This window comes from Sinohyriopsis cumingii, unplaced genomic scaffold, assembly GCF_028554795.1.
Source record: "Sinohyriopsis cumingii isolate HCF-2022 unplaced genomic scaffold, ASM2855479v2 utg000349l, whole genome shotgun sequence".
NCBI lineage: Eukaryota > Metazoa > Mollusca > Bivalvia > Unionida > Unionidae > Sinohyriopsis > Sinohyriopsis cumingii.
Genome location: NW_028315889.1, coordinates 3,369,335 through 3,393,619, shown reverse-complemented (window position 1 = coordinate 3,393,619; position 24,285 = coordinate 3,369,335). Strand labels below are relative to the sequence as shown.

Here is a 24,285-nt window from a genome sequence, read left to right as displayed (position 1 = left end):
GATACAGCATTTGCAATCTGCACAACAGAATTTTGCATTCCATGAAAATATTTTATCAGCTATCATTCATAGTTTGAACTGCAAAACATGAATACACCCATAATGGTCCAAATTGTTTTACAGTGTCTGGTAAATGAATATCTGAGTTTTAAAAACCTTTTACTTGAAAGAAAGCTGTTTCTAAATATGTGTATTTTTTAAAAAATAAATCTACTTCAGAAATAGTCTGATTTTGCTCAATTTATTTAAGACTTATTTTATACATAACCTCTTTTCTAATTTAACTGCAACAATTTTACCATTATGAAGAGTATTCTTGAATGGTCATCAATGTCATTTTTGCATGCAATATTTTTACAGCAATGAACCTTGCATAAGCTAGTACAGAATTTGATAGCTTGCACAAGCTTGTTTTCTACTTGATTATGGCTGTGAAAGTTTGTTCATTATATAATTTAGGCTTGCATAAGCTTGTACATTACACTATTTTGAATTGCACTAGCTTGCTGCAATTTTCTGTAAGCTTGCTGTAATTCTTTTATGCTGTTTGTGCAAGCTTGCCACAAGGTACCAAATACTACCATGCATGATAAGTTTCTACATGGTTCTTGCAGGCTTGCACAATGAGCGTACGATTTCAGTCTGAATAATGTAGCATGACTATTGCAAGATGAAAATTGAATGCATTACTAAAAACTTCACCAATTTGCTTTGTTTACTTAAAGTTACTTACATTTGATTGCCTTTACTTATTCATAATTACTTATTACTGTGTTTACTTAAAAATTACATATCAAAATTAATAAAATATTTTGTTTGGTATATTTATTACTAAGTAATATTCCACTGAGTAAAATAATTACTAAGTAATATTTCACTGATTAAATTAAATACAAAGTAATATTTTACTGATTAAAATAATAACTAAGTAATATTTAACTGATTAAAATAATTACTAAGTAATATTTCACTGAGTAAAATAGTTACTAAGAAATAACATTTTACTGTGAGTAAAATAATTTACTATAAAATAACATTTTACTGAATAAAATAATTACTAAGAAATAACATTTTACTGTGCAAAATAATTACTTAAATTTGGCAAAAGAATTACTTAACATTACTTGAAATTACTCATCCATTTGATCAGGGTTTTGTTTACTAACTTTTTACTTATTTTGAGTAAAAGAAATACCAGTTTTGAGTTATTACTAGTAATTTTTTTCAGTGTAAATATACCATTGTTTAAGTTGCAATTTGCAACACTGGAGTTTTGTATTTTACACTGGATTAAAAAAATGTAAAGAAAAGGTATTCACCCCAATTTATTCATTGGTAAATCCTTATATCAAAAGTGTGTAACCATGGGGAGATTTTTTAAAAAATCTACAATTTTCTTTATCTCAATATCTGAATGCTGGACACTAGTTTGGGTTTGAGAATATATTAGGCCTTACTTTTTTACTGGAAAATTGGAATCTAACAGAAATGACCTTGATGACATAATCTGAGGTTAAAAATCAGAATGGTTCTATCAAAATCAGAATTGTTGGGATTGCTGGTTTGGAGTTCAATAATTGGCATCCTTGTTTTATGCATTTGTTCTCAAGATGAGATTTGAAAGAGATAAAAATTGCATAAAACGACAAGATGTAGCTGATCCTAATGTAAGCAGAAGTTGTACCTGTTTCTGGAAGGGTGAGATATGCTGCTGGTATGGGGAGGTTCTCAGGAGTGGAGAAGATGGAGGTCGGGGAGAGGACTTTGAGCGGTGTTCAGTGGCTGAACTTGGATGCTGCTGCTGGTAACAAACACAGAATGTTCCATTGGGTTGTGTCAGGACACACAAACGCACTGACTTGTCTGTAATTGGCAAATTTACAAACGTCAATTACAACTTTTGTTTTGTTCAACTGTACACTCTCAACAATTACAGAATTAATATCACTAGGTTGTGAACAGCCAGAAGAAAGTTTGGGTACTCTACTTTAACACCAAATAGTTTCATATTTGGTGCAAGAGATTTTAAATATGTATTTAATGTATTTGCATAGCATAGACTTTTGAAGAACATATTGATATACATCAAATAAAATCACCGCCTGTTTTAAGCAAATTTTTATATGCAAAGTCAGAGCTGTAAAGTTATTTTACAGGTATCATCAGATTTAGTCTTTCTTTATGGCTAATCTGTCGGGATATTTGCTTGATGGCTAATCTATGTCGGGCTATTTGCTTGATGGCTAATCTATATCGGGCTTGCTTGATGGCTAATCTCTGTCGGGTTATTTTGCTTGATGGCTAATCTATGTCGGGCTATATGCTTGATGGCTAATCTATGTCAGGCTATTTGCTTGATGGCTAATCTATGTCAGGCTATTTGCTTGATGGCTAATCTATGTCGGGCTATTTGCTTGATGGCTAATCTATGTCAGGCTATTTGCTTGCCGATGTCAACATTCACCTGCACCATACCAAGAGCAATAAGAATTTTAAAAGCCTACAAAATTTCTAATGTTTTTTTTTACAAACACAAGAGTTTTAAAATTGTTAACAGTTACTTCTTTTAGCATTGACATAATAATCATTATATTTAGTGATATCTTTCAGGACTTATTTGATGTAAATAAGAATTAATTTTACTCACAATAAGATCATGTCATGGTTTGTTAATTTCTAACATTCTTCATGAGAAAACAATTTCTAAAATCCTGAACATATGTAAAATATAAATGTCTGAATCTGTAAAGATTGTCAGTATAATTAAAAGTCATTCATGATATAAAATGTACTTGTCAAGTTATTGGTCTTATAAGGCAAACAAAAAATATGTGTGGCCAGTCTGAAAACCATCCCTGTTTATAACTGCCAACCTAGTACTTTTTTTGTCATGGTGAAAAAGTATAATAAAATTAAATAAAATCACAAAAATTATATATATATATATATATATATATATATATATATATATATATATATATATATAATGTTAATGATTAAATATAATAAAACATTAAAAAAGAATGACCTGCCGACCCTAATAATAAAACCAGTGCAATGAGAAACATACATATGTTTTGTACCTGATATAAACTGTCAAACTGTCAAATCAGGTTTAAACAGTTCACAAAGGCTATCCTTTTATAATGCGTACACTTGACTTGCAAAACAAACTGCCTTCAGTGTGCAGCTGAATTTTAAATGTGGTAATATAAGTGATAAGTACTGCATAGTTTGGTACATACCTGGTATACCAGGGTGAAATGAGACATTGTCATATGCAACTCTGAAAAGTAAAGACAAACAGGAAGGTTTCTGCAAAACTAGCAAAACAAACTTTTATTCTGAAAGGCACATTATACACTAGCCCAGTAAAGTTAACATATTATGTAAACACCATTTATCTTCTCAAAGTGACCTTGACCATTAAAATATTGACCCCAAATTAATATTCATTCTTTACCCAATGTGTGCATGCTAACTACAAAATTTGATAACTGACATTTTTATTCAAAAAGCATTTTCTTCTCTCAGTAACAGTAGCCTTGACATTTGACCTTTTGACCAGAATATGAAAAGTTAATGATAAAAAGATGGACAAATATGGTCAAAACATAATACACGTTGCCAGGATACAAAAGTAATTTGTTGTCTAATAAACTGACAAGTAGTGTTTTTTTTTAAATGGAAGACAACTTTATCAGCATAGTAATTAAATATTCACAATCACTGATCACGGCAATACTCCAAGTTCATGCACCAAGGTTCACTATAAACTTCATTTCTGTACCTATGGCACACTTAAAGATGAAGGTCATTTCAACAAGGCATGGTATATAATTTTCAGCACAAATTTCATATACAGTTCCTGGTTGTTAATTAAAACATTTATTTGTGATGAGTATTATGCAACTGAGAATTTGACTGACAGGCCGATGCTAGAGACAAAATGATTAAACCAGTCACAGAACATGCAAACCAATTCCTTGATATGACTGAATATAGTGAACATGCTAATAACCTTTTTTTTACAGAGAATCTCCCACATTTATCATCAAGTGATACCATCCAAGTGAAACTGTCTAAAAGGTTTCCCTCCCTTCATCCAATACATCAATGAAATCAAGTATGAACTTCTCGAAAGAAATTAATGTGATAATGAAATTAGCAGCATCTGCATAATGTCTTGCTATGACAATGGGGAGGGGGAGTTACAAAATGTGCATCTTTATCAAACTCAGACAATGCAATTAACAAACAGAAACTTTTAAATTATAAAACTTTTATACAAAAATAGAGTAGTTCCAGTGAATCACGTTGCAGAAGTTTTGGACGAATAGATTTGCTCTATGAAACAGCATGTGAACAGTTTTTTTTTCCACCAATGGAGAAGCTGCGGTGACTAAGTGGATAGTGTACTGTATTATATATATATATATATATATATATATATATATATATATATATATATATATATATATATATATATATAGATATATATATATGTTAAAGAAAACATTTAGCTTTATAAAGAAATAGTTTGAAAGTAAAACTAGTACTACAAACAATGAATCAATTGAAAATCTGGAACTGACAATGACACATTTTCCAGTACATTTTATAATTGAGTAAAACAATATGTTAGGCATTCTTTGAATGTTTTTATATAAAATTTCTGATAAACGGGAACTAAATTAAATTTTGGTAGCAAATGTTAGGCAAGAGCCATTTCAGGATTCCTAGTTTTCCAGTTTTGAATGAGAAGCTTATTTCCTGTCACAATGGGCAATAGTTACATCACATTTCCTGTCACAATGGGCAATAGTTACATCACATTTCCTGTCACAATGGGCAATAGTTACATCACATTTCCTGTCACAATGGGCAATAGTTACATCACATTTCCTGTCACAATGGGCAATAGTTACATCACATTTCCTGTCACAATGGGCAATAGTTACAACACATTTCCTGTCACAATGGGCAATAGTTACATCACAATGACCAGCTGCTTTTCTACTGACTCAGTACAGTATCATACCAGGACCTGACCTGACAGACTTTGACTGATAAAAAAATGCAAGAAACTTTGAAATGAAAGAAGCACAAGAAGGAATCTTTATATTTTCTCTGAACTACTAAAGAACAAGTTGCCTTGGCTTTAAACATGGCAACTATTACATGCAAACAAAACTGGATGAAGCAAGAAAAATCTAATAATAAAGGGACATGGGAGTCATTACTAGGGGGCTAAATAAACTGATGCGCAGAGCCTAAAGTTCCCTTAGGGTATGTATGTGGGTGTGATTTGGATTTTTAACATAGCTTATGTTGCTATGATGTCTGCAGTGTGGCAGTTTATAGTGATGTCCAGCACTGGGGAATCATACCACGGACATGTAGTATGATATCCCACCCAGTGACATTATCCTGACACCAGGCTGACCAGTTCTAAAACTAACCTCTTAATGTTGAGTGCAAAATGAGGTAGCTGTTAGTACCAATTTTTATAAGTCTTTGGTATAAATCGGCCAAGGATCAAGCCCAGACCTCCCGCATCCAAGGCAGATGCTCTAACCACTAGGCCACCGGAGCGGTCCCTTAGGGTATTATCAACACTTCATAATCTTTCTATGGGAAAATGCCTGCTTACCTGTTGAAATATTTACTGCCTGGGAATGGAAAATTCAGTGGAACTTCAAGCTATTTTCAGAATAATAGAAAATATATATATTGATTATTTTGTCTGTCATGTTCTGAGCTTAGCTGCAATAAACAGACATTATTTGAATGTAAACTTTCATTTCGTGCAAAATTCTAAACTTGTCTTACTGCATGTCAGGAAATTTATTTAAAAATAATGAATAAAAATGTTGCATTTATAAAATATTTTGACAGAACATTTTGGAAGTAACTTTAAAAATGTTTTTTGTTTGCATTTAATGTACAAGTATAATATTTTTACTCTCTAGATATTCAAAGAAAGAAAAACTATATAACATAATTTTATCATATTCTATCTTGAAAGCAAGTGAAATGAGCTTAAGACTAGTTTTATATTATTAAGTATAATAAACTGGTAACAAAACAAAATAAAACCTGTATAAAAACATATAATGGTCTTTGAATATACAGTGGAAAGCATGTAAATTACAATTACTTGATTATCAAAGGAACGGTTTACATATTTTTAAGAAGTTGACACAATAAGTTTGATAAAGACATGTTAGCTTTAAATATGTATGATGCAGATAAGAATTTTGGCTCATTAAATAAATATCACAAGACCTGGTGCTAAGAAGATGAGAAAATTTAATTTGTTCACATTGAACAACTAAGTGACAATTCTCTTGATTTATGGCAAATGTAAATATCAATGCAGCCTATTACTGAGGTACTTGACATAAGGCAAATGTAAATATCAATGCATGCCTATTACTGGGTCACTTGACTTAAGGCAAATGTAAATATCAATGTGTGCCTATTAATGGGACACTTGACTGAAGGCAAATGTAAATATCAATGTGCACCAATTACTGGGGCACTTGACTTAAGGCAAATGTAAACATCAATGTGTGCCTATTACTGGGCCACTTGACTTAAGGCAAATGTAAATGCCATTGCAGACCTATTACTGAGGCATCTGACTTGAGGCAAATGTAAATATCAATGCATGTTTATTACTGGGGCACTTGACATAAGGCAAATGTAAATATCAATGTGTGACTATTACTGGGGCACTTGACTCAAGGCAAATGTAAATATCAATGTGCACCAATTACTTGGGCACTTGACTTAAGGCAAATGTAAACATCAATGCATGCCTATTACTGGGCCACTTGACTTAAGGCAAATATAAATGCCATTGCAGGCCTATTACTGAGGATCTGACTTAAGGCAAATGTAAATATCATTGCATGTTTATTACTGGGGCACTTGACTTATGGGAAATGTAAATATCAATGTGTACCTATTACTGGGCCACGCAACTCAAGGCAAATGTAAATATCAATGTGTGCCACTTACTGGGGCACTGACTTAAGGCAAATGTAAATGCCATTGCATGCCTATTACTGAGGCATCTGACTTGAGGCAAATGTACCTATCAATGCATGCCTAGTACTGGGGCACATGACTAAAGGTAAATGTAAAAGTCAATGTACATCTATTACTGGGACACTAAACTTAAGGCAAATGTAAATATCAATGTGTGCCTATTACTGGGGCACTCAACTTAAGGCAAACAGAATTATCAATGTGTGCCAATTAATGGGACACTTGACCTAAGGCAAAAATAAATATCAATGTGTGGCAATTACTGGTGCACTTGACTTAAGGCAAATATAAATATCAATGGATGCCTATTACTGGGGCACTTAAGGCAAATGTCAATATCAATGTTAGCCAATTTCTGGGACACCAGATTTAAGGCAAGTGTAAATATCAATACATGCCTAATACTGTGGCACTTGAATAAAGGCAAATAGAAATATCAATGTGTGCCTATTACTGGAGCACTTGACTTAAGGTAAATGTAAATTTCAATGTGTGCCAATTACTGGGACACCCAATTTAAGGCAAATGTAAATATCAATGCATGTCTATTACTAGAGAACCTGACCTAAGGCAAATGTAAATATCAATGTGTCCCAATTTCTGGGGCATTTGACTTAAGGCAAATGTAAATATCAATGCATGCCTATTACTGGGGTACTTGATTTAATGGCAAATGTAAATATCAATGCATGCCTATTACTGGGACACTTGACTTAAGGCAAATGTAAATATCAATGTGAGTCAAGTACTGGGGCATTTAAGGCAAATGTAAATATCATTGCATGCCTATTACTGGGACACATGACTTAATGGCAAATGTAAATATCAATGCATGTTTGTTACTGGGGCACTTGACATAAGGCAGATGTAAATATCAATACATGCCTGTTACTGAGGCAGTTGACTCAAGGCAAATGTAAATATCAATGTGAGCCAAGTATTGGGGAACTTGACTTAAGGCAAATGTAAATATCAATGCATGCCTATTACTGGGCCATTTGATGTAAGGCAATTGAAACTTATAGGTCATGAACTGCTACTGAAATCTCATGAGACAACATAAAAGGCTACGTCATCTTTGCCTAGAGGGAGGGTTATGAGTCACATGGTTGTAATTTAAATATCCATAATAAATAAAAATGACATATGCACATGGGAGTAAAGATGTAAAGGTTGCCTCCATTGGTCGCGTTCTGAAGAGAAACTTCAAAGAGCTGTCAGAGAAACCAAATAGAGCTTATCATCTGGGGGGCCAGTTTATTCAATGAAGAGCACTGATGGCAAAGTTATAACTGTCATATGACACTAGAATGCTGAAGCTGCTGTTGGACAGGTAGGCCAGTGTCTACTTTAATAGTGTGTTCTCCACTTGTCATATGTCTAGTTGCCATGTTTGAAAGCACAGTTTTATTACTGTTATCATTGGAAAAATGACTTGCTTTGTTTTGTAAGGTTCTAGAACTTTGTATAATCAGCTGACTGATATTTCACTCTGTGATTGCGTTGTGAGAGGAGAGGGGTATCTAACAGCATGTCAAGTTCATTTGTATCTTTTGTATACATGTACTTTAACTTCGTGAGACCAGTTCTTTAAATTATGTAAGAAAACTTTTATACATGTACAGCAGTTCTCTCTCACACACATACACATACAAACACACCCTGGAGTAATAGGACAAGCACATTGCTTGCGCAAAAGGTTCATAACCTGTGCATGTAAATGTGTATAACAAATAATACATTTCTGATGTTCAACTGTTCATAGGGTTTTCTAGATCTGATTGTAAAACTGGTTTATAAATGTTTCATCTCCCATGTTTATGATAGGCTGGATGTTAAGATTTACTGTACATCTTTCAACTACTAGTAAATTCATTATAAAGCACTGAAATGACTACAATGATGAAAGGATCTCTAGGAATGATAGGAATGGATGTTACAGTGTTATCAGAGTTTAGAGGCTGGCAGGTTGCTGTTGTCATATTACTAGTTATTATTTTCAGCTGAAATCAAGGTAGTTTTATTTATGTGAAAAAAATTCAGATTTGTTACCATAATGTACTCTTGCCAAAATTAAGTGAATCAGTTTTAAGTGTTGACTTGACAAATACAGAACAGAGAAATAGATTTAAATTATAAATTATAAGCAAATGAAACTTTATTTATATTTTTTTCAGCTACAAAGAATGTTATCAATAGATGTACATAAACATGCTGAACCAATGGCTACTACATCAACATACTTCACATGAACTCCTGGACCAGTCCTTTAGCAAAACACAGAGAGAAAGACACAATGAGTATCTAAAGAGTTGGCTATAGAGTGAGGAAGGTAATAATTATAATTTTCTTGTCACTTTTTATTATTTTTGGTTGTTACAACTGTCATTCCACTGAAAACAATAATGTAACAAATGCAATGATGACAGAGTTTATTTTTATAAATGTGCAAGTAGGTAGAATCTCTGGGTATTCCAAGTGTGGATGGACATATTTCTCACTAAAATCTCTATGATAGTAAGGGTATGTCACTGATGGTATGGCTAAATTGATGCATTTGTCACTAAGATCCCTGTAAATCCTAGCTGGCTGGACAGCTGTTGACAACTGGATGATAAGCAATAGTGAGGATGTATAATGAAATGGATATAATGGATCTGGTACAAACCAAATGCATCCAGACTTACAGGCCCAAAGGACATACTCGGACATGCGTGGAAACCTATGCCTACTAGGCAGCCTAAGCGAAAAAAGTCAGCATCATGCTAATTCATAAATGACAACACGAGTTCAATGATAACATGTTGTAATGTGGTCTTAAGTAGATGAAGTCCATAAAGGTAACAAGGTCACTCAAATTTGGAGAAAAAAAAAATTAAGAATAATGTATACAACCTGTAAAAGAGTGATTGTCCAACACAATAAATCCAAATTTAAAGCTGGATGGCCCAATAGTGTCACTAAGATGGCTTGTATTGCTTAATGTATAATGTACATGTTATCAGTATGAAACTTAAAAACTAGAGACACTTGGCGATGGCAAGGGGAGGTAATGGGGAAGAGTTATGTCCTTTGTATATATGAGATAGGAAAAGATGATTTTCGTCTTTTAGCAGGGCTAAATTCATGAGGTAGCAGGCTTATATCCATAATGTTAATGTAATTGTTTAACATATTTGAAGGTGAAATTCCCAGGTTTGGGTTCTGGAAGATACCAATGAGACAATTTTAAGGCATGTTCTTGAGGGAGGTAAACTCCATGCCTAGATGGCTGAAATGCTGGCATAGGAAAATATTGGATTTGTCCATGTCAGCAGGAAACACAAGGTCAAGCAAAGGACTAAATATCTTTGAATAAAGAGTTGCACAAACTGTGTTTTTAAAGAAAGTCATCCAGACTTAGGTGCCCATATGTGTTGATTTAGGGAGCAGAAGTTGATGCTGGGTCTGAGTTTGCCTGTCAACCTTGCAGTTAATAAAAGTCTGGAGTAAATCCTGGTCAGTCTAAATTGCAAACACACTCTCTCACCCATTTGTTGAATGGAGTCTGTTTCCGACTGCAGGACATGTGACTGGTATTGGTCATTTGAAATGTCCTCTGCAAATGGAACCTCTAATAACTGAAAACTGTTAAGATATGAGGTTTGTAGACCCTCCAAAGCAACCTGTAATACCTGTGAGTCATCAGGTCAGAGGCTTTTCCACTCCATGTTGAAATGTTGCATTTATTACTAATAGCATCAGACAGTAATTACATCAGTAACACACACCCTTGATAACTCGCAGCACACAATGGGGTCCAAAAACATCAACCATCCTATAAGTAAAGGCATGAGTTACCAAGGAACCTATACAAACTAATAAAAATATGGAAATCAATGGAGGGAGGCAAAAGTAGAGCAGGTATGTGTGTCATGTTACATTGTTCAATACTCATTTTATATTTGTGTTGAAATTAACTGTGAAAAAATATCTCTTGATAATAGTGGTTTGATTTTCCTCATAAATTACCTCTAAGTTCAGAAAAAAAACTATATAGAAGTATATATTATTCCACATGGTTTCCATACACTTAATGGGTACATTGTATATTATGTCACTGCTTTTTGTGATGAATTGGATACATTCAAGTTTTATTTCTCAGGCATTCAGAATTTACAAAGATTTATTTTTCAAAAAAGACTAACACTCATTTCGAGAAACAATAACATCAAAACTTGTGTTGCTTTCATTTGTTTTATTCTTCTGTCACAACACAGATTGAAAGATAGATTTAGTTACAGTAGAATGCAACAAAAAAAAATTCACAAAGGCTAATTATTACCAAAAAAGAATTCAATGGGTCGAAAAAAATTATAAAAAGAAATGCATACGAAAACACAATACTATTTGCAGTTTGTGACACTTGACATATAAAACATCACATTTCATGCCCCATTTTTTAAGCATATCTCTCCCAAAAATAAATTTGTTTTATTCCATGTTGGCACTTTAACTTCTAATGCCATCTGTGACTTGCTACGATCCATACTTTTTTGCCATTTTCTCTGTCTGGGCTTTGATAATTGTTCCAGACATCGATTGTTCATATTGCTGTGTGAACGAGGTGTACACAGTATCATCTAATTCTGTATCAGTTGTAGTCCATGCCCAATTTTCATTGGAAACCATCATCAGAATCAACATCATGCAAATAATCCCAAAATTTCTACTCATCCTTCAGCCAACCTTTGAGTGCTGACTTGGCAATTTTGAGTTCACTACAAACTTTCAACCTTGCTTCACCATTATGAACCCTATTTATGACACAAAGCTTTTCCTTCACTGATTCACCAAGTATGCCTTTCGCTTGATTCCTTTACTCTCCATGATCACATTTACAAATGATTTGGATATATTACTAATATATAATTCTTTAATTATTTAAAATACATACAATTTGAAACCATGTTTGACTGGTCAAATAAAATGGATTTATTTTGAGACACAATAATGATCACAAGGCCTTATGCAGGCAGGATTTGTATGCCTTTGAACAATTTTACTGTACTTCCCTTACCTGATTTGATAAAAAAGGCATATTTAATGTGATAAAAGAACACACACACATACTATATATATGAATATATATATATATATATATATATATATATATATATATATATATATATATATATATATATATATATACACTTAAATTCAACAAACGCTTCCAAGTTGTAGATCAAAATAGAGCTATAATTAGTTTTTATTTACATAAGTGCTTGTGGGTAATGATGTGGTGGTGAACTGACTCTTTTTATGTTTTAATAGAAAAAACATGGCATGATTATACTGCCTACACAGAACAGAATTTATTAAAATATGAATTTCACCTGGTAAGACATATTTAATTGGTTTTTATTTTCTTCATTGTTGCCATCTGTTAGCATTTACCAAGGTTTTCATTGATCACTATTTCACTATATATTATTTATTTACCTGAAACATTTTTCCAATAAAATGTAACAAAATATGTCATATCTTATTAAAACTTGGAAATTTCATAATGCTGATTCAAACTTTTCAGGCACTAACTGACATTTTTTATTTTAAAACGAGCAATATATCAAGGTTTCATTTACCAATTCTGATTGCAATTTTGTTTACATTCAACACACTGTGGCCAATTTTTTATATCTCTTTTGAAACAAAAAATGTGTCCATGCAAGACACTGCATTATAACAGGCTTCACGAGTCATCTGGACACGAGTTATCAAGGGAGCGTTTTACAGAGCTTTAAATTACATTCAATTTTCCATGTGAAATAAATCATAATGAATCAACTAATATTGTTCTTCAATGCATCATGATATATATCTTTCTCTGCATCAAAAAAATACCATTGTTATTCAAACAACATACATTAGTAATGCTTTACCTGCACACTCTAATAGGAACAATTTTAATGCTACCTTAATTAATATTTAATTGCAACTTTAAATAACTTTAAATTTGTGGTCAAGCTTAAACTAAAACCACAAAAACTGGTACTCCATGAATAATAATGAATTAATAATTTGTACCAGGAAAAGAAAAGATGCCATAAACAGTTATGTTTGTGAGCTGTGAAGAAGCTGGCACTGGTGATAGAATGGTCTGGTGCCATTAAACATTGACCACTTTGGTCCAGAAACTCAGTATCAGTGGAAGGCTGCTGGTACCAGAGTGGGTGATTGAGAAGGTTTCCGACAGGCTAAAAGGCTAGTCCTAATGACCATACCAGGATAAGCAGACCAACTGGAAGAATAGATTTGAAAGGTAACATCATCCTACTACATGTAACAGGGACTTCTGAATGCCTGAAGCGCATTTTTCAACAACACAAAATTAATGTGTATTTTAAACCGTACCAGACCCTAAGACAAATGTTAGTTCACCCTAAGGATAAGTCTGATAAGAAAGATATTTGTGGACTATTCTATCACATTAAGGGTGAAAGTCAGTAACATCATCACTTTATTGGGAAAATGGAAAGGACACTGAAAGCGAGATTCAGTGAACATAGAAGACCAAGTTCAAGCTCATCTGAGGTATCTCAGTAAAAATCTCAGTTCAAGAACAAGCCTGGTTTGAGCAAGGATGGGGGCCATTACAACCTGCTGCATATGTGGGACAATCTGTTAACATTGCTCACCAAACCATCCCATAGAGTGATGTTAACAGTCAGTAGAGATTAAATCAACTGACTGATGAAGTCCTTATGTGAGAACAAAAGCTTCAGGTTAGCTTTCTTTATACTGTTTGTGTATGTGACTGAACAGTTAAAACATTGTCAAATTTAAATAATAATGCTACACAGTTAAGTTTTCACCAAAGTATATGGAGTAGAAACTGTACGAAAAGCTCAAGAAGCCAAAGATTGCTAAGCCTTATTAGTGATTGTTTGGCCAGAAGTGACTGCAACAAGAAATTCACTACCAAGGCAGTTTCATCAGAAATACTGATCACATCCAAGCTATCTCACTGGACTGTTTCACTGAGATCATTGCCCATTTGTCCTCTGACCAAAGTTTACAGATTTCACGAGTGTGGTTCATGACACCCAATACAGGTGAGCTTATTATCCTCTGAAAGCATATAGTTCTTGCAAGTCCTACATGTACTCTATCTATAATAAGACACAACAAAATTAATGGCACATCAGTCAAGTGTCATCCTAAGTTTACAGTGTAGTGCACACCAAGAAAATAAATAATTGCAAGACATCTACAGAAACAATCTAAATTCTGAGAATGAATGATCCTTTTAACACAGTAAGTTTAGAAAGATCAAGTACCAAAATGAAATGTCAGTACCATATATGCTCACTTACTGTCAAGTCGATCCTACAAATAAAAGTTTCTAATCGATCATCACATTTGCCATGCTGTAGATGATGAAGGACATTGTCAATATCTGCTTTTGTTTTGGCTGTGTAAGGACTCCAAAATTATTGTTAATGTATTCTGATCAGGTAATGTATTTGAAAAATAAATCCATATGAACTTCAAAGATTTCCTTTGTTTATAACTTTCTCTCTAATTTACAGCCATGTCTTACCATGTTGGCATGCCTGGCATTAGAGTAGAATTGCAGGCTGGCTAGAATGGGCTCTTTGTTCTCATCCCCATGACTCCGGAAATAAATGTAGAACAGTCTCTGGTTCACAGCATCCCACTGACACCACACAAACTTCTTCACAATCTGCTCCGTTTTTGGCTGTCCCGTCATCACCTAAATTCACAGACATAAATATCAACAGCTCAATTCAACTGCAGTAAGGTGTCTTTTAAGTCAGAAAGGATGTTATGATATAACATATTTATCTTCATGTGAAGAATCTAACAGAAATTAAAACAAAATGTTTGGGAATCCAATAAATGCTCTCTAATCTGGTGAGATAGGTTGCCATATCTCCTATCAACAATACTGATAATTACTGACTATTGATTGGTGAGCAATGAAACATGATATTTGCAATTTATACAGAACAAAACACAGATCCAGTTAAGTTTTTATTTATAATTTATATACTGTTTGCCTAGGGGGACTGTCTGCTGCTACTTATGAAACTGTTTGGTTCATTCTGTCAGTGAGTGATTCAGCAGCTACTGAATGGCACAACGTGGTTGTACAGAGGTCACAGCTGGTCTGTGAAACTCCCTGACAGAATATTATGGATAACCAGTGAGTAAAGTTTCTTCAGTGGAAACTGAAGGAGCATAGCGAAGACTGGGCTGTTCAACGAAGGTTGGGATGACAGCAGCAACTGTGTGTACTTCAGTCAATGGTTTAGTTTGAATACACCATATAGTGCTGTCATTAGATTCTTGGGTGAATAAACATAAAGGAATGAAGTGAATGCCCAAAGAAAACATATGTGCAACAGATGTTGTCCCCCCAGAATGTAATAGTGGAGAAGCCTTCAGTGATCAATGAAGAAAAAGAAGGGGAAAAAATCGGTTGATACAACAGCAGCATAGCAATAATAATGTAAAAGAAAGGTATACATGCATGTAGGAATAAATCGACAATGGCAAGAAACAGCATGTAATTACTATAAGAAGACTGGTATTACTACTGTAATACTAAGAAGACTGGTATTACTACTGTAACACTAAGAAGACTGGTATTACTACTGTAACACTAAGAAGACTGGTATTACTACTGTAACACTATGAAGACTGGTATTACTATTGTAACACTAAGAAGACTGGTATTACTACTGTAACACTAAGAAGACTGGTATTACTATTGTAACACTAAGAAGACTGGTATTACTACTGTAACACTAAGAAGACTGGTATTACTACTGTAACACTAAGACTGGTATTACTACTGTAACAGCAGCCTCTGACTTATCAAGACAAAGCCACATGAGCTGCAATAAGTCTATGATTTATGAAAATATCAAGTCTTGTGAGAATGTCTCGGAGTGGTTCCATGAGTGTCTTGGAAAATGGCAAAGATGAACTATGGGAATTTGAGAATGGAAATAAATAAATTATCACATCCAACTCAGATAAGAATCGATGAAATGGGTAGATGAATTCCATGAGAATGCAATAACACCTCCAGGAATAAAGAAATTGAATGCATGTATGGCTGTGAAAATATGGACATGCACTAGTGTCGCACAAAGAACACTAGTATCACACACATACAGAACTCCACACATAATGAATATAGAAACACAATGAACAACTAAGGAGACTGGAACCACAGCAATTACATCACATGGTACAGTAGCGATGAACTGGATCCAGAAACACACATCCAGGATGGAAAAACAGTGTATATGTGAGTGCCAGTGCATGAAACTTCTGAAATTGAAGGCGGGACAAGGCATCAGCTGCATTATTTATAAATCCTGGAATGTGTTTGGCAGAAAAATAAGTTACAAGAAGCTGCACACCATGTAAGTTTATGCATTAATTTCATTATATGCATATATTTAGATCTCCCCTTTTGAAGTATATTCATTGTGGCCATATTATCACATATAAATATTATTCATCTGCCTGCCCATTCTGCACCCCAAATAATGGGAGCCACAACAAATGGATACAACTCCCTGAATGCCATAGAGAAATCATCCTCCACAGAAAAAAGCATTTGAAGATCATCAGACCAAGCAGCTGCAAACCAGCGAGTTTTGAAATAACCCACACACCCTACTTTGGATGAAGCATCTGTGCATAATTCAAGATCTTCCAATGTAGTTGACTGATTGTCAAGAAACATAGAAACTCATTCCATGAAGCAAAAATTGGTGCCACATGTATAGTTGCTCCCTGCAATTTGCATCTAAGTGTATGTAATAATCGAGTTCCCTGACTTTGGTAGATAGTCGTATGCGAGATGACACGAATGCATGCCATGGTAGGATAACATGAGTAGCAAAATTTAAGTGGCCCATTAACTGGACCAGTTTTCGCTTGCGGACACTTCATTTGTTAAGAAAGTGTTAAATGTAGTTCACAATAAACTCCACTTTATCCTGTGGTAAACATGTTTGCATTTGCTCAAGTCCAGAATTATTCCCAAATATTCTATAACTGTACATGGGCCGATGTCTTGTTTGGAGCTGTAGGAATCTTCAATCTGTTGAAAATTAAAGTCAACAAAGCCAATGTTCTCTCACCACATGCAGAAGGAGGCTCTATTGTAAGAAAGTCGTCAAGGTGGTGAAAGGTGATGTCAATACCATAATTATGTTTTACTATCCAACAAATCGCCTGAGATAAGGTATCAAATAATTTTGGACTTGAACGTGGCCCAAAAGGGAGTCGAACACAAGCATAATAATGTAATAGTAATGTCCTCTCCATTTTATGCAGAACAAGTGCCATTGTGAAGGTGCAATGGGAATCTGTTTCAAAGCATCTGAAATGTCAGTTTTGCACATAATAGCTCCCTTACCATAACTCTGAGTAATTCGAATGGCATCATCAATCATGACACAGGATAGGGAGCATCTATCCTTGTCAATAAGTTCATTGATACTTGTATGCACGTGATCCCCATGCGGAGAGGACAGGTCAATGATAAGTCTCTTCTTTTTTGAATATTTACCTTCTGCGATGCCAATAGGACTGACTGTATGGTGGAGATGGGAAAGGGCAAAGCATGAAACCTTTGGCACATTCCTTTGTTAATAACTGATCCACAATATATGGTTGTTTAGAAGCAGAAAGTTTTTGCACTCTTTTGTAGGCAAGTGAGTTTTTTGCACCATAGTGTCAAAACCACGTTTCAGACTGGAAGACAAATATTGAACAAAGTTCTGATCTGGATGATTAAGGAGTTCATGCTGCAATCTGTTAACGTCAGTGGGGGTGGAAGCATGTGGCGAGAAAGTAGGTCAGATTTGTTGCATCTTATCTGGCACTGATTTGGGAGGGGTATTGACACTGTGTTTACCAATGCTGGAAAAATTTTGTAATGGATTGTTTGGGCAGGTGGCTGCAACATTGCGTTTTGGCCTTGCAGTGATTGCAAGTATGTAAGAACTGGCAAATATAGTTCGGTGGCAACTGCGTATGGACTTAAAATTGTTACAGAGTTCTTTTCCATCTATCATCTGTCTAGGCCGGCTGTACTTGTCAATATCCATTTTTTTTCTTCTGTTTGGCTATGTTCACAATGGGCGTGGTAGTGCACATTTATTGTTGGCAAAAGTCAGTTGGGTGAGCAACAGAACTGCAGATGTTGCATGTCATTATTATTTTGGACTCCAATCAATAGCTGAAGAGCTGCCTGATCCCTCAGAGCCCAGTTTACTTTGAGTTTGTAGTCACACAGGGCAAGAGAAGCTTGAGTGGAGTAGACATTATGGTAGTTATAGAAAATGTCCCCATTGACATTGGCAATTTTTATAATGTCGGCCTCGTACATGTCCAATTCATGCTGTTTGTTGGGATAAACTGAACAGATGATTCGTTTAAATCTTCCGAAAGCCGTTATGAATTCACTTGGACTGAGATGCTTAAGTAATCAGGGATCATTCTTCCCAGCCTTGTCATCGTGATTTAATAGATCTGATTCAAAGTGTGGTAGCAAAAGAGTGGCAAGATTGATGTGCTTACCCTTGAGTATCTGCTTCTACTGGCTTTCGGATACCATGTCGATTGCTGGTAGTATTTCCAGCAAAACTCCATGGGACTGCATCATCTGATCGAGCAATGTTGCAGGCTGGGCTACAGGCAATGATGAGAGATGTGTTGAGCCACCAAAGAATAACCCTGGAGAAGAGGCCTGTTGTCATGCCATGATGTTAGCAATGGAATTATTTAGTTCAGCGATAGAACACTGAATGGAGTGGACTGAAGTCATTATGTTGGCTGGAGACAATGCGTTTTCAGCAATGGTGGCCATGTTGGAAGTAGTCCCTACTTCCGGAATACTACATTGTACTGCCTTTACCACTTCGGTGATGCTATACAGTTTCGCATTTTGCATAGGGTTAGGATTTTAAAGAAAAAGAATTTCCCCGGCTCTCCTCACTGGTTATACTGGCTATTTAAAAAAGACCTTGTATATCTTAGGTATAATGCAAAGAACCTTTAATTCCCTTTATTTTGGTGTATGATTGATGGGTGTACTATGGGTTATAGAGTATACAGCTTGGCCTTACTTCAGATGTGCACCTTTCAAAAAAGTGCTAGCTCTACTTGGTCATTTTCACTTCCTGAACTTCAGAGGTCAATTGTATAAAAAAGAACCGATAACTTTTTTTACATTTTATATATTTGGTAATTCATTCATTGCACTTTCAGAAGCTGGTATTGTCTAGTCTGGCAAAATTCATTTTCCCTATTTTAATAGCTGCTGTGTATAGTGCACTTTAGACTAATTCAGATTGATTTTTAAACACAAGGGAGCAGTCATTTTAGTTAGCAGTGTACTTAAATCATGTAAAATTTCCAAAAGTACAATATCCAAAAGAAATATCATCCACATTACATTAATGTAGCATAGAGATATGCCAACATTCTCTCCACTGTGCATGTTTTAAATGCGAACTACTTCACCTTACATATGTCACTCTCTCAAAAGTACATATTATCTGGTGAGCGCCACCTTCATTGAATCCCTCTGCCACATTATCATGAGCAATGGTCGCACTAAGGCGACTTTGACGTGGAGTTTGATGTGGAATGAGGGATGCTGTTTCTTCCTCTCACTGACATATGCTGGGTTGCAATTGAGTTGGGCTGTTCCATTCTTGTCTCAGTAAACAATCAGCAGGCCATGAACTCGTGGAAGGTGCATTATCCATGTATAGCTGTCTCAAGGCGTGCTTCGGGAGAACAGCAGACACTTTAATGCCTATAGATTCTAGTTTCCACTTTAAATGGAGAGTAGTCCAGTTGAAAGGACTGTCCAAATCATATGAGACTAACGTCTGCCTTGAAAAGCATGATGCCACAGTTTGTAAACAAAGTAAACTCCCAGAGGGTCCAATGAATGGCAATTAAACTCCTGATGAATTCCCAGAATAGAAAGATGATAATAAACAGGGAATTTTAGATCCATTAAGAAAAGTATGTATTGTGAAAGTTAGTAAAAGATGCACGCACAAAGAAAATTTGTAATGCACATTTTTTCGACCGAAATATGCGTGCTATCGCTCTCAGCTACAAACGAGAACAGCTGAACAAAAGACGCTGCACGTAACAGCTGCAGCTGGGACTGTTTTGATTGGCTGGCAAGTGATGTATTAATACATCTCGTGCATATTAATGCAGAATATTTGCAGGAATGGTAGTGAGTGGGTCACCTATTGCTGTGTATAAACTATGCTGAAGTGAGCACTTAAGTGACAACAGATTCTATTTAATATTTCAGATACAGAATTCTCTCTTGGGCCAGTTGCATTGAATATGCAAGTGACAAATGCAAGATAATGATTGGGAAAAAAAGGTATTCTGTCAGTGGTTAGAGAAATCCCAAGGTTAACATCTGTGCCTAGAAGAGCATAAAGGCTCAGGACTGACTACAAAGAAAACCCGGATCCAGAAACAATACATCATACAGACAATGAGCCTGCAAGAGAATTGCTAAAAATGTATGAGGTACATATAAGGAGAGTATGTATACCAACAAGTTATTACAAAAGGAATTATGTGATGAGATAAAGTGTATATTTTAATATATAAAAAAATCTTTGTTCAACAGTTGTAATTTTTTACTATATGCATTCTAAAAATCATATCAATGAAAATCATCCCCCTTTGAAATCACAACAACGGACCAAATTTTGCAAATCTCCTGTCTTAAACTGACCTCTCTGTTCTGTCACATGTTTTATCAATTTATAATTATGAAAACTCATTTAAACTTTATGCAATCCAATGAAATTGCAAACATTTGAGAAATGTGGAAGAAGTTCTAGAAGAAAAAAAATATAAAGAAGAGCTGCACCAAAAATAGTTCCATCATATTTTGCAATAATTCCTTCAGTACATGCTATGACAGTACTTTACACATATTTATAACTACAACATCAAGACAAACTTTACTGATCCAGTTTTGGATGACAAGGTCTGATTATCATGCAACAGGCTTGTCACGTCTTCTGTACCAGATTTGTTGATTTTAATCTACTGGTCATGAGATACTGTGGACATATTTCACTTACCTTCCTAACAAGCTCAGCAATTAATATTTGTGCTCCTTTGGTTACATAGTTATTGAATAATAGTTTTCAATTATCTCACAATTTTAGCCCTAGTTGGTTGCCATGTGAGCTGTACTCACCCATTTGCACAACAGTGTTTCAACAGCATCATTTGTAGTTTCTCCAAGAAAGAGCTTCTTCATATTAGAGGACTTCTTATGATCAGGCAAGCATTCCACAGAAGGCAATTTTACTCAAGTTTTCTGCACTTTAACATTTAACTACTGAGTAATTGTCATTGTGATAGCTGAGAGAGTGACATTTTAACAGAAATGTTTATACATGGCAAATATTGCTTCAAGAAAATGGTTTATTATCATTGGCTTTGTTTTAGCACCTAATCCCTAACTGTCGAGAGCTTGACGTTTTAAGAGTGGCTTTTAATAACACAAAAGACCAAATTCATCTACATTACAACAATGGAATTTAGCTTTTTTAACTCGTTCATGTTTGGATGAATGATATGATATGGATGCTGGTATTTTCATTAATTTCTGTGCATTTATGCTAAGTGTGAGCAATGAATAAATTAATCAACTTAATTAATGCACTAGGATTAAGCCAATCTGCTTGCACATCCTTGGAATTGAACGTGTTGGTATAATCTTTCATAATGATTTGTACATCATGGCTCAATATTTAATTTTAATGTTTTAAATGACAAATCCATAAAATTAAGCACACACAAATATCCTATACATGATTCATTGTAAGATACACCCCATGAATTCAAGATATTTCATTTATGCTAATGCTAATTTTGTTGTACTCACAGAGTGCATGTGGAATGAATGAAACTTTTGTCTTATAAACGTTTGTGCTAAAGAAAATTAGGTAAAATATGCCTAATGATTGGTAGGGCTTGGACTTCTTGCAGACAAAATCACTATCCAAAGTCTAAAATATGATGAATATGATAAATAACTTTCTGAGCTGTAATATAAAATTTACTCTCAACTGTCTTATTTGTTATTTAATATATATGCCTACCTAAAGTGATATATTGCTTTGGGGTGTGTGTGCAAAATTACTGCCAAAGTTTGAATCTTGACAAGCTATGTGACATATTTAGATAAGTGCTGGAGCTATAAAACATATTTTGATGATGTGATGATGTACATCATTTAGTCATATCAAATTATCATTTTAGATTATTCATAAGTAATTACAACCAATAAACTGTAAAAGCTATGACTGAAATTACCTCTTTATCAAGGGACTATTTTTCACCATAACCCGAGTCATGTTATCATATATGGTTGTCTTCACAGTGCTTTGAGTAGAGTCATACTTTAACATATTATAACCATATGATTTGCCACATATATGTATTGCCTGTGTACATCTTTTAGTGATATTTATTTCTATATTGTCATATATCATTAGAGTGTTTAATTCACAGTAAAATAAGTCCTATTTGACACACTGTCAGGAGCTCTCTGAAAGTTAGGCAAAGTCATCTGCCATTTGAACATACTGGTCCTTTAGCTTGTCAATAAGTTTCCAGACAGATTGGTGGGAATCCGGGGTTTATACAAGGAACCCCAGTTCAATGATTGGCAGATAACTACTGAGTTATATTAGGGGCCATTTTCAAAACATTAATAACCATTTCATCTTTGTATTATTGCTTATATAATAGGCAAGTTCTGAGTTCTAATGAATTAGACTTAACTGTATTACTTTATCAATGAAAACTACATATTTGACTATAACATGCATTTTGATTTAATAATTATAGGATACATTCTGGACATTGCATTTGTCTCACACCAGGGGTATTCAGGGACATTCATTTTATTTGGTAAAGCGATAAATTTATAGAAGTATCTAACTAAAAGACTCTCTAGTTTGTAAAGCGTAAATGTAGAGGGAGAATCAGGTGGTAACTCAGCATTATGTAATTTTACAGAATGATTTTTTCCAAAACTTTTCTTCCAATACATTTAATTGATTAACAGCAAAATAATCAGAATTCCTAGGCTTATGAAACTACATGCAAAGGACTATGATTGACTCAAAGAATTTACCTAACAGAACCTTGACTCACAGAATTTACCCAACAGGACCTTGACTAACAGAATTTACCTAACAGAACTTTGACTTATAGAATTTACCTAACAGAACTTTGACTCATAGAATTTAACTGACAGAACCTTGACTCATAGAATTTACCCTATAGAACCTTGACTCACAGAATTTACCCAACAGAACCTTCACTCACAGAATTTTCCCAACAGACCCTTTTTGCTTTTTAAAATATTATCAATAAATAATGGATGTGACACAGAGCAGAAAGAACCAACAAAATTAGACCAAAGAAGTGGATTCTGGAAGTAAGACTACCATGAATGGCAGTGTAAATTACACAGAATATGATTCTCTTCCTTTCTGTTTGATATTGGTTTGGGATGAAATGCTGCACTGATCTGAATCCATAGGACTTTTCTGTATACTTTTTGTGACATAACACAAATTCAAGCACAAAGTCCCCAAACTTCTATAATAATAATAATAATAATAAAAATAATAATGACTTAATTTAAAGAGGGTAACACAATTAGCTAAGAACTAATCTACCTTGAGACCCTCATACAAAGGAATTTATTTATTTTAGCTGCATCTCTGAAGCCACTGGGTATATTGGGTTTGGAAGGAAATGGAGTGGGCATTTCTAATCTCAACTGGAATACTATTCCAGAGCAAAGTTCCAGAGTACTGGAAACTTTTTAAAAATAATTCCTTATTTGGTTTAGGAATTTTATACTGTTTGGTAGACATGGATCACAGGTGGGAAGTATTGCCAGGTAGCCTATACTGGAATAATGATTGTAAATATTCAGGAGCACTATTATTGGATATCCTGTACATTAATTTGGCTTTTCTCAAACAGATTCAGTCTTTAACAGGTAATATTTTTAACTTACCAGCTAAATTTTCCTTGCTTTCTTTCTGGATCAATATTAGCCCAAATGCTATTTTTTGAAGATGTGCCAGCTTTCCTATGTTTTTATCATTTGAATTA

The 24,285-nt window shown here is 34.5% G+C and overlaps 1 protein-coding gene across 2 annotated transcripts in view; it reads right to left on the bottom strand.

Moving 5' to 3' along the window:
- Positions 1 to 24,285, bottom strand: part of LOC149774336 (protein pigeon-like) — a 198,703-nt gene that overhangs the window by 129,276 nt on the left and 45,142 nt on the right. For both annotated transcript variants that reach the window (XM_089945450.1, XM_089945451.1), the window contains exons 8-11: positions 14,639 to 14,812; positions 5,654 to 5,703; positions 3,246 to 3,286; positions 1,685 to 1,863 (exon numbers count right to left, since the gene is read on the bottom strand). In XM_089945450.1, the coding sequence (XP_089801576.1) occupies positions 1,685 to 1,863; positions 3,246 to 3,286; positions 5,654 to 5,703; positions 14,639 to 14,812 (444 nt within the window). The remainder of the gene's footprint in view (positions 1 to 1,684; positions 1,864 to 3,245; positions 3,287 to 5,653; positions 5,704 to 14,638; positions 14,813 to 24,285) is intronic.